This window comes from Amphimedon queenslandica, unplaced genomic scaffold (assembly GCF_000090795.2).
Source record: "Amphimedon queenslandica unplaced genomic scaffold, v1.1 AMPQUscaffold_13463, whole genome shotgun sequence".
NCBI lineage: Eukaryota > Metazoa > Porifera > Demospongiae > Haplosclerida > Niphatidae > Amphimedon > Amphimedon queenslandica.
Window position 1 is genome coordinate 76,790 of NW_003546301.1, and position 16,773 is coordinate 93,562.

Here is a 16,773-nt window from a genome sequence, read left to right on the forward strand (position 1 = left end):
TTAAGTAAAGAAATCCATGAAAGAACCAATAAAGAGCTGGGGGTAGCCATTATTTAGAGAGACGACGAGAGCTCAAAGCGCGTTAATTAGCAGTCACACCTCTTTTCATTATGATGCGTGGTTGTTGTGATCTGCTCATGTGCAGTACATATAGATACTTCAAACTTCAGATAGCTAGGCTAAGTGTTTTGTGATGTCCTCACAGACTCACTCCTCAGGCTGGATCTTGGTTAAAGAATGGGAATAATCAATTCCTATGATTAGGCTTTAGCATATCCATGTACAGCTTTTGAATTAAAATTGGTCCTTCTAATTCAACTTGTTACAGTAGTTACATGCACAAGTTACCTAGGATTAGCCCTAAGTTATAAAGAAGTCTCTGTATTAAACAAAATAGAGGCTAATCTAGACATTTTTACCATACCAAATAAGATGTGAGCTGCTTCAACGTTACTAAATGCTGTACATGCTTGGAGTCCTTTCATTATTGTCCAAATGTAAAGAGTGTGAGTCTCATCATTGTTTGAAGAGAAATTAGCAATAGCAATGTAAACTGTCCTTTGCACTACAGTCACTAGTTGTTATTATGCATTGAGTCTGCCTGTGCATAAAATGCGTAAATGCTTCTGATTTATGAAATCCACACAACGGATCACCGGGAAATGTAACTTAAATCAAACAAGAAAGTGACTTCTATTGTCAAATTAAGAATTACATGAATTAAACTAAATGTTAAACTAAGGTAATATTTCAGTTATTTGATCAGTACCAGGATATGAAGGTAACTTTACATTGAACCTTTGAGCAAGCTCTGGAGGAACAACACGTAATCCAAGAAAGTGACGGCCAGTAAAATATCTAGCACATATTTTAGGACAAGTTAATGAAATCAACACGTCAGGGTTTAGACCACTTCCAGTCACATCACCTTTTTCTACATCCCATCCTATAAATTAATGAAAATTAATATTTAATGCTAACTTAGCTATAACTACATTTGTATAATAGTTAAATTATATAAAAAATTAAGTATACAGGTAACCTTGTAATGCACATGTATGCAGATAGTTAAGTCCACGCCAATTAGAAATTCAAGAAAATTGTCATTTACAATTGTTCTCAGTCTCAGCTAAGGGAGAATTCTTGCATGATATCAAGTTAATTCTGATATTTAAGTTATAAGTAGAAACTTGGCAATAAAACATTGTTAAGTGACAATAAAAGGGTGCAAAAAAATGTGTTTTTTGGCAAATTGGCAATAAAAGGTTCCACATTTATGTATTTTATCTTTTAAATAGCAAATTTATCAGAAAGCTAGCTACATGTATGTTATTCATACCTGAAGGAACATCCACAGAGCAAATAGGTACCTGACACTTTTGCAGTACTGATAAAACATGATCAAATGGAGAACGTACAGAGCCTTTAAAACTGAAGCCAAAGATAGCATCTAACAGAATACTGTATTGGGCATTTATATCTTCAGGTGAAGGCAGCTCTGTCAAGAATGGAATGGATAGTTTTGTACATTGGGTCACGAGAATGTTATATATTGGCTTATTGGTCCTTTTGGGATAAAATATATTCACATTGTAACCCTATAAAAAGAAACATAAAGTGAAAAAATAACCAGCTTATTTTCCTAAATGAATTTAAAAGGTTTAGATGAAATTATACAATATAACGTAATGTATTTTCTTAGTGTCAACCAGACCAGGGGTCAATTACAATTGCAATTAGAGGCTCAATTACAATTACATAATTGTAGCTGAAATTGAGGCTCAAGTCTTTTCATCAAAACTGAGTTGTCATGGCTAGTGTACTGACTATAGAACCAATACATGACGCAGGAAAAAGCTCTCAATCTACCTCAAAAGTCACTTCACATTACATGACCATATGTACAAGTACATGCACTGTACACTAGTAGCTGGAAGTGTGACAATCAGGGTTTCCCAGTATAGTGCTCAGCTTCTTGCCAGCTCATGAGGTACCGTATAGGGGTTTTATTTTGTTGGTATAAGATTTCTCGAATTTGTTCAGATTTGCCATTTGTTGGTATAAATTTTCACGAATCTTACTTTCTGCAGCCATTTTTCCTAGTGTGCCACACCTCTTTTGTGTAATTTAATTTTGCAAATTTAATGAAAACGCGAAATTCGCAAAACTTATTACCAGTGAAATGTATCCCCTATACAGTATGCTGTTTGTGTTTAACTTGCTTTGTAGAAAACTCTGGGTATTTTGTCAAAAATGGCTATGAGAGGATTCTATATTAATTTTTCTGATACATGTTTCGATACTATACATTTAGTTTGAACTAATTCCAATCAAAACTGAACTTTCTTAGAATTTTAAAAGTGGTCAAAAAATCTGGTTCAAGATTGTCTTAGTCTCAGCAAATTTTTTCAAAAATGGCTAAAAAGACTCTTCTTTTAATAATTTTTTTTGATACATCTGATGTTCTATATCTAGTTTGAGCTGATTCAAGTCAAAATTATATTTTCTAAGTTACTCAAAAGGCATAAAAAGCTTAGCGACAATAAATTTAGTTATTACTTCTCTGACAGCTGAACAGACAGTTTTTTTAACCATGTTTCTGTTTTATGCAAAAACATATTGAAATAGCATTTTACATTAAATTTACTTCAAGATGAAATAATTGTTAAATTGAGTCTATTTTACAAAAGAAGTGTAATTAAACGTGTAATTACATGTATAACGAAGGTTTTGTAATTGACCTTGGGCCTTGTGTCAGCCAACTACATAATTATACACACTGTAAGCATTATTGACATACAAAAGAGAGAAGATGTCTTGCTGCAGCTAATCCATCACCTCCATTGTTACCAGGACCACATACAATCAATACTTTTGAAGGTTTCTTTGGATACACCTTAGCCAATGCTTGTGCACAACATAATCCTATTCATTAATACAATAATAATAGTAAAAGAAGTCATTCGCCACACAAAAATGGCTTAAGTCAAGTATTTAAAGTCTATCTCTATTCACTTGAGTTGCTATAACTTTTGACTTACTAATTCTATTGTAAAATACACATATCAATGCATGCTTCATATATACATTGCTTTCATAGTGTAAATGTAGGTCTAAAGTGTATATAGCACTTTACTAAATTTATAAAGTGAAATGTTTGCAGAAACAATTTTTATTGATTTGCCACACCCTTAAATGGTAATTGAATTAATTATTAATTTTACTAATCGGCAATAATTTTGTTCCTTAAAAACAAAGAGGTTCAATTATACGTTTTCATGTTTTCATTTTATTTTATATGACTTTTTTGATCTACTAGATCTGTGTTGAGTAGAAAAATGATGTTCATTGGGATACTGTAAAAAAATTTTCTTGGAAGCCACTGTAAGGGTATAATAAACTACCTTAAGGAGACAATTGTTTGCGGGTATTTAATTTAGCAAATTTTAGCGATTTAAAAAAAATCGCTAACTTAAGTCCGCACTAACTTTAATAACTTCATTGAAAGCGGGTGTGGTCACAATGAATAAAATGGCGGCTGTCAGCAACTCTAAGCTTATTTGCAGCAAATGGTCAGCAAGATAAGACTGAACTGTTGCCCAAAGACTTAGACAAAGCAGATGACATCCTTTTTTGTTCAGTGACTGCTTCTAATTGTAAGCAAGATAACTTTACATTTTTGGAGCAGAATCAGTGATGAAGCTTGAAGCAATTTAAGCAAGATTAATGCAACAAGATCTACTGTATTTAGACTTGTGCAATTGCTTTGCTTGCTCATACATGAAGATCACAGCACATAATCTATAGCTTGCTTAGGCTCACCCCAAATGCTTTACATTCTTTAGTAGTTTTATAATACCAAATGATCAAAAACGCTAAATTAAGTACCAGCCAAATGTCAGTACCATGAAAATCACTAAAATGCTAATGCTAATAATTGTAATTATTACATGCTAATAATTGTCTCCTGAAGGTATATGGGCTGATAGGCTAAAATCTGCCTAATGTTCTTTTCCAACAAAAAGGCTCCAAATTGTTGCAGTGGCACAGAAATGGAGATTAAGGTTGGACTGGATACAGCTCCATTGTTTAGCTGAAAAAATTGCACCTTTTTATCATTGCAGGCTGTACAAGGGTCAGGCCTCACCTGAATAGTACAAACTATTAACTCAGCTTTTCATTGTGGCAGTAGTCCATGCTCGCGTTTGCGTTCAGACATAGATAGTCGAATATAAACTTGACTATCCATGGTTCAAATCATTATACCTGCTATTTCCATTAATTGATCTATTGAATATTCATAGTCATAAAATAGAGCATTGTCAAACTGTTGAGCTGCTTCCTGTCCAAGATATGTTACGTTAGAAGCGCCAGTAGCCATTGATCTGACAAAAGGAGTTATATAAGGCACTGATATTAATTGATGCATCTTACCTGTGACCTTGTTTGAGAGTGCTGAGACTGAAGTACCTACTAGAGCTCAAGAATCTTAACAAACGTGAACCAACCCACACAGACATTCTACAAATTTCACCCGGGGCGCAGTCCCTTCCTAGGCCTAGCAAATAATTTACTCTAATATCTATGAAATTACTCAAGGGGGCTGGGGCGCCGGATGCAGCGGAATGCTTGCTGCTTTTGTAATTTTCTTTATTTTTAATTATAAAAAAATTCTTAGAGAAATAATATTCTATAATTTTTCATACTACACTATAAATAAAGTTTTGACACTACACAATATAATTATCACAGCTTAGAACTAGCTTATTGCTTTTTTATTGAACGACTACGTTAATATTTCATTATACGACTGCTACTATATTCAGCGACATAAATATGTCCATTCTTATCCAGTGCTATACCATATGGAACAGATAATCCTGAGATTAATTTGACTTGTTTTGTGTCAGAACTCAATACATGAAGGTAGCCATCATTACTTGATACAAAGATACGTCCTTCATCATCAATAGCAATACCATTAGGGCTATTAAAGTTTTCCACTTGTGTATAAAGTGAAATTTTACCATTGGAAGAGAAGACTTGAACATGGTGTTTATCATCAGTAGCAACGTGTATCTTTCCTTCATTATCAACTGCTACATCAGTTGCATTGCCATCACATAGTATGACTTGTACAAATGTACCATTTTCTTTAAACACTTGTACTCTTTTGTTGTTGTAATCAGCTACTAATATATTACCTTTACCATCAGTAGACATACCACGAGGGCTGGAGAATTTTCCATTTTCATGACCATAACTACCAAACTGACCATGATACTGACCAGTAGTAGCTGAGAAATACTGCACACGATTCAAATCACGATCGGACACATAGAGCCTATCTCGTACCAGCAATAAACCCCAAGGATATCCAAACTGTCCATTGCCGTTACCTTTAGATCCAATCCTTCTTACTGCAGCACCATCCTCACTAAATACCCGAACAAACCTATCCCTACTACTAGCAAATACTTCACCATTAGTATGAACAGCAACACCAGGAGTATTATTCCCCACATCAAAGGATCTCTGGTTAGTTAGTGTGGTATAGTCCCTTGATGCTTTTACCGACAACTGATAAGGACTACCTTTAATATGCTGACCTCTTACAGTCACTGATAGCTCATATTGACCAATATTTTGAGGTGTGCACGATACAATAGCTGTGTTGTTATCAGTATCTACTGGTAAAACAATCCTACCCTCCTCTTTACTCTTATCACTTTTGATAAGAGAAGCCTTTAAATAGCTTTCTGCTTTACCTATGCCTGCTGGTAGAGCCACATGGAATTTCTTTTCTTTCTTTACAGTTGCCAATGGAATAGCTAACCCACTATCAATGGAATAAAGTGATGGATCAAGCTGCTCAATTTCAAAAACGCTCCCAAATTTTTTGATTTCGTTACTTAAAGTAGGCACATGTAGACATGTTAAAATCGCGTCATTTTCTTCTATTTCTAGAGGCAGTTTCTTATACTCTTTAACAGATTTCTCTAGTTGATTGGTGATGAGTTTCCCAACACTGAGAACTTCACCTGGATCAGTGCGCTCACTCAATGATGATGCAAGTTGACAACCATAAGAAACCTGCTTTACCAGCTTACGAAACCCATCCAACTGCTTCTCAACAGAATTCTTCTTTACGCTAGCAATCTCTTCTGTCTCCATTAGTAGATCATTGCATCTCTCATCTAAAACAGCTTTAAGCTTTTCAAATCTTTCTTTGATTTCCTTGCTTGCATCTTCTTTAGATTTTGCTATCTGCTGTAGCATCTTCTCTCCATTAGCAATAGCTTCAGTGACTGGAGGAACGACCTCATCACAACTAGCAACACTTTGCCTTAATGCTTTACGCGCTGTTTCCCCTAAGTCAATGTAGTCTTCTATCTTGTCCATGTGGCTATTGTGATGGATCGGCAGGCAGTTAGGGCAAACTAATTTCTCACAATTATTACAATAATAAATCAACTTTTGATCTGTATGTCGCATGCAATACCCCTCTTCATGCTTCATAGCAGGCAATTCAATAGATTCCTTTGCTTGTAGATTGATCAACTTGTGATTGGCTTCTTTCTTGTTTCGGCTATGAATTTTCTTGCAATGATCACACAAAAACTGGCCACAATCATGGCAATACACGATGGCTGCATCACTGGAATCATTAGCACTACATTTACCACACCATATTGCTTCATTACTACAGATCTTTTTTTTGATTGAAGCCTCTTTTGATTCATGCTCAAACCAAAGGTTTTGAGTGAGGCCTTCAATTTTACCATCAGGTAAATCAATGCCAGTGTCACATGATGGACACTTTAATGAGGGACCAGCACCACCTTGTTTCTCTTTAGCTTTTAGTATACACTTCTTACAGAATGAGTGAAGACAGGGAAGCATGAGGGGGTCAGTGTAATACTCTGAACAAACCACACAAGTCACAGACACAGAGATAGAATTTTTATTTTCTGCCATTATGCCTATTGCCTATGAGAAATTGAATAATCTTTGGTAAATGGGTAAAAATTATCTCACTTATTATTGCTGCTGTGGACTAGATTTTTGCTTGGCTTGTTTGTCAGCCCCGCCTTGGATTGCGTGAAATAACACCCCCGCAATTGAAATACGATATTGGAAATTATAGTCAAATCTAGTATACTAAAACCACGTGTCAAAATTGTTTTGTGTGTCCAGCGGGCTGTCCAGTGTCTACACTCTTCTTTTTCTTCTCTTTAGTTTTTAGTAATTTTTAAAGTATCCTTTCAGAACTGAGCAGTTTCGGGTCTAAATGGAGCTCACGTTGCAGTGCATTTGGAAAGAACTACAAAAAGTACGAAAGAGAAAAAGAAGGAGGAGTACCACACAGAGTAAGAATATGGATTGCAAAAACCCTGATATATTATTTGTTAGCACTGCACATAGGTACTATTCTACAGCTGCTTTCTCAAGAAATTCTATAGAATGAAAGTAACCTAATAATTATAGTGGTAGCTGAAGGAGTATATGATTTCAGTTGGTGATAAGAGTTTATTCTGAAATTTTTTATTAAAAAAAATTTTTTTTCCGAGAGCTTCGGAATGTCTTCTGATTATAATTTTTATTTTTGGAATTTTTTCTGATTTTTTCAAGAGCGTGGGAATATTTTTCTCTGAAATTGATAATCCAATAGCACAAGCACTCTACCTTGAGTGAGTAGATGCATCTACATGTATATTTACTTTAGGATGTGTGTGAAACTGACCCACACTATGTTAGAAGATTCGAGAGTGGATGTTGTGTTGTCAATGAAGAAGTGGGATAAATTTATCAGAAGGCAATTAACTTGACAACAATAAGATACAGCATTAGCAATGCTGGAATACTTGAACCCCCTCTCTCTCTCTTTGTGTGTTTATACAAAATAATAGTCTAATTCTGATAATTATAGAAATAATTTTGAAGTTTTTATCTGGACAGCAAATGCAATCAGATAGTGAGCTGTGAGCTGAACACTTTATTTATTTATCTATTTTGAGATGCCAGCAGTGGCACTGGACCTATAATATGTACTGGACAAAAGGACAGTTGTCTGAGCAACAAAAGGTATAATAATTAATTGATAGATTAATTAATTAATAGGTGGTAGCAATAGCGTAATGCGTGCTTTGCTCATTTTATAATTCTGGCCCCACTACTTTCTCTCCCCCTCTTATTCTCTCTCCCTCGATCCCCCCTCTCTTCTCCACCTCTCTCTTTTCTTTAGCCTAAGAAAACTATAGTTAGTGCGTCTGTTTAAGTTTTACTTTCCTAACCCAAACTGCACAGGAGAAATGGTTGCAAAGATGCAATTAGGTAACTAGAACAAGAGTTGTGCTATGTCATGAAAAGTGGCTGGGTGCATCATTGAACCTTATGGCTATAAAGAAAACTACCCATACAAAGCATCTTGTGCAGGTGAGTGTGGTTGTGATTGCAGGTTAATTGATTTAAACATGATGCACATTGAATAGGTTGATGTAAGAGGAGTACCAGCAATACAGTTAATTTTGTATCAAAACGTCAGCCATTAGCTGTTGTCTTTGATATGCAGAAACATCTTATATTAAAATGGAAGAGAGAGTATAGACCCAGTTTATTATCTAGTACTGATTTGCTTAGTGATTTATGTATAGTTGGATGTTGGAAAATAATTTTTTCTTTATTAAAAAATTTTTGAATCAAAATGAACAAATTAATAGTCAGTTTATTATGAGAGAGAGACACACACACAATGTGTGTATCACAGATCAAAAAAAGTAAGATTGAGAATAACAAACATTAACTTGTATGTTTATTTATTCTAACATTATACTTATGTGTAATAGTTTATATTGCAGGTTTATTAAACAACTACTTGTTGTTAGCATCAGCAGTTAGCTACATATGTATATGTATATCCATTCTTATCCAGTGCTATGCTCCATGGACACATAACACATAAAGATGTTCAGCAGGGATTTTGCAGGCAGGGTTAAAATTAGATAAAATGCTGTTACCTAATGTATTAGGTATGAAGTAATTGCATTTTCAATTAGTGACCTTGCCTGTTACATCCGTAATTTATAGTCTTCATGTATTTTATATGCTTCATAGCAAAAACAAGCTTAACTAATTTTATTGGTAAAGATGATGCTGCCTGATTGTCTTTTACTCCTTGCAATTATTGGTAAGAATCTAAAAATGATAGTTATTAGTTGTTATTGTTTCTTCAGGTAATATCCTTAATGTTAAAGGACAGGAACCAGTGTGTGCAAATTTCATGGATCAATCACTAGTGACACAGAGAGCACAAGAGATAGGTAATAATTTAGTTGGAGGATATCTTTCTAATGAACTCAGAATGCTTCAAGAATATGAATTTGATTGTATCACAAATATAACCAGTCTCTTTTTGGGTATTGATGTGAGGATTGCTACTGACACTCGTACGCTTTTTCCTAGCATTCAGATTTTCAGACGGAATAGTGTAAATTTTAATCAGCTTGATCTCATAGATGGCAGTGAAAGAGTAATTTATTATTCCACCTCTAACGTCAGTACTACTGGATTATTTGAATATGCACTCAACCCTCCCATGAGTATAACACATAGAGATCTTCTAGCTGTATCACAGCCACTAGAAGAAAGAAGTGTTGTCAGATTGTACTATGTCAATGGGGTCAGTTCTAATAGTGAAAGTCTATCATTTGGGTCTAAAAGTGTTACTCTAAATCCAACCACTACAAACCAATCAATACTAATATATCCAGTGTTAACAGGTAAGACACACTTTGAAAATTGATCCTACAGAATGCTTTTAATTTTTTTAGATAGAAACTGTCTGATTAGCAATTTGATCAATACTTCATTTGTAATAGAAAATTCCCTTGGAATACACGAGTCTCAAATTTTTACAGGAGGAAGGCAGTACTTATATCCAGAAATGATTTTTTCATGTAATAGATCTGTAGTGAAATGGATCTATGCAGGCACAATTGTAGAAAGTAGTGATGGACAACAACCTGAACTCCAAATATGGCGTAAAATAAATTCTGAATATGTTAAAGTAGGATCTAGTTTAGTTAATGCTAACACAGTGATTGGAACTAACCTTTATGAGTTTGTTCCTCGGACTCCACTGCAGTTTCAAGAAAGTGACATATTTGGTGTTCATATTCCACCTTCTCATCAGAGTCAGATACGTTTACATGAACAAGTAGGAACTGGTCCCAAAAATATAATAATTTCTACTAGTAATGCATTGTCACAAATAAATGCAAGTGATTTAATGAAACCAATCTATAATAATATTCCATTAATCACAGCAGAAATTGGTAAGCTATTTTTTTAATGGTAATAATAATAATTTCATAGGTCTAGACCAACCAACTGCCACTCCTATGACAGTGAGAATTTCTTGTAAGCACATCATAAAAACTTAGTATGCAAAAATTTGTACATTTTTAGCAGGTTTTTATGCTTCCAGTGTTTCTGACAGTGTATCTGCTTTCAATACTATGTCTATTTCGAAAAATGTACCTGCAACCAGCACAATATCTTCTGTGTTGATTTCTAGTGCTACTATGCCTGTATCATCGGTGAATCCATCTAACACTGTATATGCAACAACATTATGTTCTAGTACTTCTGTTTGTGTATTAGTAGCAGTTTCAGTGGTACTGTTTTTAATTCTTGTAGTAACTGTCATGATAATATTTAATATCTTTTTTATCCTTATTTGGAAAAGGAGGAAGATTGCAAGTGGGAAATCTACATCAAAATCATTAGGTTGTAATGATTTAACAAATGCAAGTTAGTATTGTATTACTTTTTAAATATACCATTATAATGATTATTTTACTATAGCTCTTCAGGAAGAGACATCAATTGAAAATTCGCTAGATGATTTATCATTGTATAACAATCCACTTTACATGAGTAATGTCAACAATAATCAGCAACTGTCTGTCATTCATAGGGAGAATCAAGATATAGCAACAGAAAGAAATCTTTCGTATATTTCGAACACATGCAGTACTAATAATGATGAATTGTATTACTCAACTGTTGTCAACAAAGAATAAACAAGATCATGATGCAGAGCTGGAACATTCTAATTGCACTGTTACAAAAGTAACTGCATTGTGACTAATCAGTGCTATTGATTTAAATTTCAAATACTTTAGTTCAGTAGCTTAATAGTAATAATTATGCCTCACCAGGGGCGTAGCTGGGAAGGAAATAATGAAAGGGCACAGAGAAAAATGGCGCGCGAAGCGCGCCGAAAATTTGGCCACACCCCCTTTTTAGCGTTCGTATAGTGCACTAAAATAGCATTTTACGTATTTTAAAAGCATCAAAATCTTACATTTTCAACAATGATTAATGTAAAATGAGTGTTTTGTTTCGTCTACTTCTCATTTCTTGTACATTTACTGCTGTGCAATGTATTATAAATGATTACAAGGTGGTTAATTTATATTACTAGGTGGTAGGTAATAAAACAAACAATGAATATCATTATCTACAACAATTGATGGGGGGCCCAGGCCCCTGTAGGCCCCCCCTCAGATACGCCCCTGTGCCTCACAGTTAATGATAAATCTACAACACCATGAAAAATTCAGTATTGTTTCATAAAATTTGCATGTTTTGTAATATGAAATAAGTTTTATAAAGCATGTTTTATACACCGTTGATAGCATGAAACAAGTTTTATACACCGTTGATAACATGAAACAAGTTTTATGGTGTATGGAGACAAAAATCTGCTTCTAATGCAGCACTACTGCTTGTGGGCGTGGCTGAAGTGTAAAATATGACAGAGGTTGAGGTCGAGCTTGAAGTCGTGAAACTTTCTCAAGAACTGAATGACCAACGTGTACCAGTGGAAGATGAAGAGAAGAAAGAGGAACACCCACGTCGTAGTATAATATGCTCACTCTCCCCGAAAGTAAAAGCCTACAAGAATGTCATTGGTGCTGGGTTGGCATTCAACCTCATCCTAAGCAGTGTGGTAGCCCTAGTCAGCCTGCAGAGTAGTCTTAACGATGAGCAAGGTTTAGGACTGGCTACGCTTGTGATAGGAAGCACGACTTTTCTAATATCAGGTATATTTACTTCATCGTTTATTAGAGCACTTGGAACTAAATATGCTTCTGTGGTTACATACACAATGTCTTTCATTTACATTCTTTCTAATTTTTACCCTACTTGGTATACACTGGTGCCTGGTGCTTTTTGCTATGGTATCTCTCTGGGACCAGTCTTTGCATCTGTTAACATTCATGCAACTGTTACAGCAATGAAGTACGCCCCTGCACTTAATGAAGATCCTGATCACCTCATTGCATTCTTCAATGGAATTGTAACAATGTTTTTCAAGTTAGGGTACTTGCCTGGTAATCTAGCGACGACCATCGTTCTGTTTAGTGAGAGGTCGCGTTTAGATGAAGAAATTGTTGATTCTTCTCTTCGTTCTGTCTGCAATAACACTGAAGTACAAAATTTGGATGAGACATACGTCTATATCTTGTTATCTTCATTCTTGATCATTGCAATTATTTCTATTTCAATACTGTGTATATTTGTGGATAATCCTGGAGTCAATTTGAAGTTTCAGTCTTGCTGTAAAGCAGCTACTGTTTATGTTAAGGATCCTGTTATTGCTACTTTTAAAATGTTCATTAATTGGAAGATACTCATGTTGCTTCCTGCTGCTGTACTGTCTTCCTTCCTTTCTTCTTCTACATTAGGAATTTTATCTAAGGTCTATATAAATACATTAGTGTAAACTATTACATATGTATCTCCTTTGATAGGTGTATGTATCAGATTGCATTGGTGTTCATTGGGTTGGTCTATTTTCACTCACTTATGGTACATGCAGTGGATTATCAGCTATAATAAGTGGTAGATTAGTCAAATATATTCCCCAGTTTATTATGGTGTATGTGGCATCTACTGTCATGCTTGGAGTGTTGTTGTTTCTGTTGTTTTGGGAGAGGGAACCAAGCTATCTTGTAGCATTTTTACCAATAGGAATATTAGGATCCTGCGAAGGAATTTGGTTTAACATACCACCAAGTATGTAATTATTTTAAATTTACTTATGCTCACTTTCTTTCCCCTCTCTCCTACCTTTTTGTTCCTCTGTTACTCATCTTCCAACTCCACCTATCTTTTGTAGTTCTTGTTGGTTTGCTGTTCCCACAGCAAAAAGAGCCAGCATATGCTACCATAAGAATGGGGTTTGCTCTTGGTTATATCTTAGGATTTTCGGTTCCATTATTTGCAACTTTCAGCACCAATTTGTGGATTGAAGTCGGGCTATTGCTCATATCAATAAGTACCTACAGTCTGTTGTATTTTAAAACACAGACAAAAGAACAGATATTTCCTTGCTGTTATAGGAAAATCATTCAGAAATCTAATGAATAACGAATTTTAATAGTAGTCTATTATTATGTCTTTAGTCTTGTTGAATCAGCAATGTTGAAATAAATACTTGATGAAAGGCGTGGCTCAAATACAATGGCAGTTCGCGTTTTAAGATTGAGAACAAGACCTGTTTTGTTAATGTGTAGGGAGGCTAGTAGTACTAGACTACCTGTTCAAGAAGCTCTTACAGATAAATTCGGGAGAAGTCACACCTATCTGAGGATATCGTTAACCGAAAGGTGCAACTTGAGATGTACGTGTGTAAAGCATCAATATTACTTCTTTCATATCATATTACACCGTATTATGTATAATAGGTCAGTACTGTATGCCAGAGGAAGGAGTGGAGTTAAGCCCGTCATCTGAGCTATTGACAGCAAGTGAGATTGTTCGTTTAGCAAGTTTGTTTGTATCTCAAGGTGTGAATAAAATCAGACTGACTGGAGGAGAGCCACTCCTACGTACTGATTTGCTAGATATCATAAGTAAGTTGTGTGATCAGGATTCATACAGTGTATTTTAGAGATGTGCATTGTGAGCATTTGTTACTACTACACATAACGAACAACTGTTTAGCTCACTGTTTAGGAAGAATGGGCAAGGCAGTAATGCCGTAGTCATTTTGGGTCAATTACAATTTCACTCCTTCTGTAAAAATAGACTTATGCCATGTATACTATAATTACTATTTGATATGTTTTTGCTTGATGAAAACATGGTTTGCTTGAGAAATGGTAGTTCAAGTGTCATGAAAGTAATCACCAGGGTTTCAGACAAATTGTGCTATGTGATTTAAATAACATACTTTATGAGCTTACAAGCAATGCATTGCTTTTAGAGTAATATTAAAATCCATAACTTTTGATCGGAATCAAATTAATTATACAACAAATGGTATAACAGTGACAACTCAGTTTTGATCAAAATGTTACATTTTGTTTATGCAGGCAGCAGGTTTAAGCCTCAATTACAATTGCATTATGTCCAATTACAATTGGGTTGACCCCAAGTCTATTACAAAAATATGTTGTAATTTTATGTATAATAGTTGAAATGGTAAAACTGGTGATTTTGGAAGGATAGAATTTTGGTAAATTAAAAAATTTTTTTAATTTTGGCAAATTTTTGGCGTGCATAAAGGTTGAAATTGGTTGTTTTAATTTTTTTGATAGCTATCAAAAGGCCAAATTCACAAAAATTTCACCTTAGGTATTGCAGTTTTTATGTACAGTATGTATTAAAGAGAGCCATAATTTCATTGAATATTAGTAACTGACTTTAGACCGCTCCAATTAGGCCACTCCATTGTTTCTCCTTTCACAGGCGGGGCTGATGTGGGTGGGTGGTTTTATTTAATATTCATTAAAATTTTGGAAGATAAATTGATGCATAAATAATCAAATAATTATTAATTATTGCTGATGCAGGCTTGTGCAGGTAGGAAAGGGGAAACAATGCATCTATTTGGACTGCCTTATTATATTAAATAATACACTTTAGTTGGGCTTTCAATAGCTCAAGAAAAAAGGCACCCTACAGCATTGTGTTTTTGCTGTGGCCTCATGTACAAAATTTAAAATTATTTAAGTACACTGATTTATTGCTTTATCTTTAGCCCAGCTCTCAGCTATATCTGGATTGAGCACTATTGGACTTACTACAAATGGGCTTACTCTTGCTAAGAAGGTTCATTTATTAAAGGAAGCAGGTCTCTCTTCTGTCAATATTAGTCTTGATACACTCATACCACAGAAATTTGAATTTATCAGCCGGAGAAGAGGTGACTTTAATAATGTAATGTTATGTTCTATTTTTCATATTTTTAGGTCATGAGCGAGTATTGAATGCAATTGATAGTGCTATTGATAGTGGGATCAATCCTGTGAAAGTAATCATTTTCATAATGAAAGTAATATTGTATAGCTTCAATATAATTATAGGTAAATTGTGTTGTCATGCGTGGAGTTAATGATGATGAATTGAATGACTTTGTTGCTCTCACAGAAGAAAAGGTTTTTTATTATTGTTATTGAAATTTAATTTTTCTGTTTTTGAAGCCAATAGATGTTCGGTTCATAGAGTACATGCCATTTGATGGAAACAAATGGAATACAAAACGTTTTTTGCCATATCATGAAATGCTTTCATCTCTCCAAAATTATTACCCATCATTAGCCAGGCATCAAGACAGTGAAAATGACACATCAAAAGTTAGTTTCAAATTTAATGATTGTAATTCAATTGAGTATTACTGCTAGCATTATCAAGTGCCTGGCTACAAAGGAAGAGTGGGTTTTATCACATCAATGAGTGAACATTTTTGTGGATCATGTAACAGACTTCGTATAACGGCAGATGGAAATCTTAAGGTCAGGTGTTGCCATTAGTTATTGTTGTAATGTGATGTATTGTAGGTGTGTTTATTTGGAGCTAGTGAAGTATCGTTAAAAAATTACATAAGATCTGGTGCATCAGATGAAGAACTATTACCAGTGATATCTGCTGCTGTTAAGAGGAAGCATCCTCATCATGCAGGTACCTGATACAGTCATAGTATTAGATACTAATTTCTGTCTGATTAGGCATGTTGACTCTTAGCAAAAGGAAAAACAGGCCAATGATTTTAATTGGTATATATATATACTCCATTTTTATTTATATTAATTCTTATAATAATTATTTTAGGAGGATATCATACAAACGCAGCCAGTTTAGTCGCTAGCAGACTTCATCTTCATAAAATGTATTCAACTCTTTCACACATTGGCTCAGATGGCAACCCAAGGATGGTGGATATCACTGGAAAAAAGCACACAATGAGGACAGCTACTGCTGAAGGAACTATTGATTTGTCGTCTGAAGCAATGGAATTATTTACTAGTCCTATAGCGAACCCTAAAGGCTCAGTAGCAGCAGTGGCTAGAATAGCTGCCATTATGGGTGTGAAAAAGACTCCAGAAATAATCCCATTATGCCATCCAGTGAATATTACTAGTGTGGACATTACTGTAGATGTAAAAGACTTAGCTGTGATGATTAAAGTATGTGTAAAAAGTGAAGGACCTACTGGTGTAGAGATGGAAGCATTGACAGGTGTTTCATCTGGGCTGCTGGCTATATATGATATGACTAAGTCAACTGGGTACAAACATGTCATCAGAGATATACACCTCATTACAAAAACTGGAGGCAAAAGTACATTTAATAGCCAATAATGAAATTAAAATTTTTAAAAATATTATTGTATAATAATTATTGTATGTTGTTTAATGCTATAAAGATGATACTCAATTTTTTGATCACATAATGCGTAAGAGTAAAGATGTGTGTACT

At 34.6% G+C, this 16,773-nt stretch overlaps 5 protein-coding genes and 1 long non-coding RNA gene across 11 annotated transcripts; 4 read left to right on the plus strand and 2 right to left on the minus strand.

The window, feature by feature from the left end:
* Window positions 1–665: 665 nt before the first annotated feature.
* LOC100638894 (NAD(P)H-hydrate epimerase-like) lies at window positions 666–4,570 on the minus strand. Its single transcript, XM_003385452.3, has 5 exons — window positions 4,435–4,570; window positions 4,267–4,385; window positions 2,801–2,925; window positions 1,340–1,598; window positions 666–946 (listed from the first exon to the last, which is right to left on the minus strand). The coding sequence occupies exons 1-5, from the start codon at window positions 4,518–4,520 to the stop codon at window positions 738–740; spliced, it is 798 nt and encodes a 265-aa protein (XP_003385500.1). The 5' UTR covers window positions 4,521–4,570; the 3' UTR covers window positions 666–737.
* Window positions 4,571–4,656: 86 nt separating this feature from the next.
* Window positions 4,657–7,122, minus strand: LOC105312242 (E3 ubiquitin-protein ligase TRIM71-like). The gene is made up of 2 exons (XM_019994858.1): window positions 7,039–7,122; window positions 4,657–6,990 (listed from the first exon to the last, which is right to left on the minus strand). Exon 2 carries the CDS (start codon window positions 6,976–6,978, stop codon window positions 4,792–4,794), a length of 2,187 nt encoding a protein of 728 aa, XP_019850417.1. The 5' UTR covers window positions 6,979–6,990; window positions 7,039–7,122; the 3' UTR covers window positions 4,657–4,791.
* A 47-nt stretch (window positions 7,123–7,169) lies between these two features.
* LOC109581086 (uncharacterized) lies at window positions 7,170–8,685 on the plus strand. Of its 4 annotated transcripts, XR_002184499.1 has the most exons (5): window positions 7,170–7,370; window positions 7,414–8,085; window positions 8,246–8,260; window positions 8,308–8,436; window positions 8,493–8,685. It is a non-coding gene; the product is annotated as an uncharacterized LOC109581086 (long non-coding RNA). The 4 variants fall into 4 exon arrangements; XR_002184497.1 differs by having other exon boundaries at window positions 8,246–8,436; XR_002184498.1 differs by lacking the exon at window positions 8,246–8,260.
* Window positions 8,686–8,809: 124 nt separating this feature from the next.
* On the plus strand, window positions 8,810–11,205 carry LOC109581085 (uncharacterized). Of its 3 annotated transcripts, none has more exons than XM_019994859.1 (6): window positions 8,810–9,187; window positions 9,234–9,779; window positions 9,831–10,334; window positions 10,375–10,419; window positions 10,468–10,812; window positions 10,867–11,205. In XM_019994859.1, exons 1-6 carry the CDS (start codon window positions 9,148–9,150, stop codon window positions 11,082–11,084), a joined length of 1,698 nt encoding a protein of 565 aa, XP_019850418.1. In that variant the 5' UTR covers window positions 8,810–9,147; the 3' UTR covers window positions 11,085–11,205. The 3 variants fall into 3 exon arrangements, with proteins under 3 accessions (XP_019850418.1, XP_019850419.1, XP_019850420.1); XM_019994860.1 differs by having other exon boundaries at window positions 10,471–10,812; XM_019994861.1 differs by having other exon boundaries at window positions 10,381–10,419.
* Window positions 11,206–11,752: 547 nt separating this feature from the next.
* On the plus strand, window positions 11,753–13,499 carry LOC105312243 (protein unc-93 homolog A-like). The gene is made up of 3 exons (XM_011404737.2): window positions 11,753–12,769; window positions 12,822–13,086; window positions 13,190–13,499. Exons 1-3 carry the CDS (start codon window positions 11,819–11,821, stop codon window positions 13,438–13,440), a joined length of 1,467 nt encoding a protein of 488 aa, XP_011403039.1. The 5' UTR covers window positions 11,753–11,818; the 3' UTR covers window positions 13,441–13,499.
* LOC100639021 (GTP 3',8-cyclase, mitochondrial-like) lies at window positions 13,499–16,744 on the plus strand. Its single transcript, XM_011404738.2, has 10 exons — window positions 13,499–13,693; window positions 13,758–13,925; window positions 15,056–15,220; window positions 15,267–15,328; window positions 15,381–15,452; window positions 15,498–15,650; window positions 15,699–15,809; window positions 15,855–15,975; window positions 16,023–16,070; window positions 16,126–16,744. The coding sequence occupies exons 1-10, from the start codon at window positions 13,534–13,536 to the stop codon at window positions 16,653–16,655; spliced, it is 1,590 nt and encodes a 529-aa protein (XP_011403040.2). The 5' UTR covers window positions 13,499–13,533; the 3' UTR covers window positions 16,656–16,744.
* Window positions 16,745–16,773: the final 29 nt, after the last annotated feature.

Bases quoted from the DNA above. Each gene is read 5' to 3' on its own strand.
- LOC100638894 (XM_003385452.3), bottom strand. From the start codon at position 4,520: ATGTCTGTGTGGGTTGGTTCACGTTTGTTAAGATTCTTGAGCTCTAGT. The intron at 2,926-4,266 runs GTATAATGATTT...ATTAATGAATAG, and splicing joins TCAATTAATGGAAATAGCAG to GATTATGTTGTGCACAAGCA. The intron at 947-1,339 runs GTATGAATAACA...ATTAATTTATAG, and splicing joins CTCTGTGGATGTTCCTTCAG to GATGGGATGTAGAAAAAGGT.
- LOC105312242 (XM_019994858.1), bottom strand. From the start codon at position 6,978: ATGGCAGAAAATAAAAATTCTATCTCTGTGTCTGTGACTTGTGTGGTT.
- LOC109581085 (XM_019994859.1), top strand. From the start codon at position 9,148: ATGATGCTGCCTGATTGTCTTTTACTCCTTGCAATTATTG. The intron at 9,780-9,830 runs GTAAGACACACT...TAATTTTTTTAG, and splicing joins AATATATCCAGTGTTAACAG to ATAGAAACTGTCTGATTAGC. The intron at 10,420-10,467 runs GTAAGCACATCA...GTACATTTTTAG, and splicing joins TATGACAGTGAGAATTTCTT to CAGGTTTTTATGCTTCCAGT.
- LOC105312243 (XM_011404737.2), top strand. From the start codon at position 11,819: ATGACAGAGGTTGAGGTCGAGCTTGAAGTCGTGAAACTTTCTCAAGAA. The intron at 12,770-12,821 runs GTCTATATAAAT...CTCCTTTGATAG, and splicing joins CATTAGGAATTTTATCTAAG to GTGTATGTATCAGATTGCAT. The intron at 13,087-13,189 runs GTATGTAATTAT...TATCTTTTGTAG, and splicing joins TTGGTTTAACATACCACCAA to TTCTTGTTGGTTTGCTGTTC.
- LOC100639021 (XM_011404738.2), top strand. From the start codon at position 13,534: ATGGCAGTTCGCGTTTTAAGATTGAGAACAAGACCTGTTTTGTTAATG. The intron at 13,694-13,757 runs GTACGTGTGTAA...TATGTATAATAG, and splicing joins CGAAAGGTGCAACTTGAGAT to GTCAGTACTGTATGCCAGAG. The intron at 15,810-15,854 runs GTCAGGTGTTGC...GATGTATTGTAG, and splicing joins CGGCAGATGGAAATCTTAAG to GTGTGTTTATTTGGAGCTAG.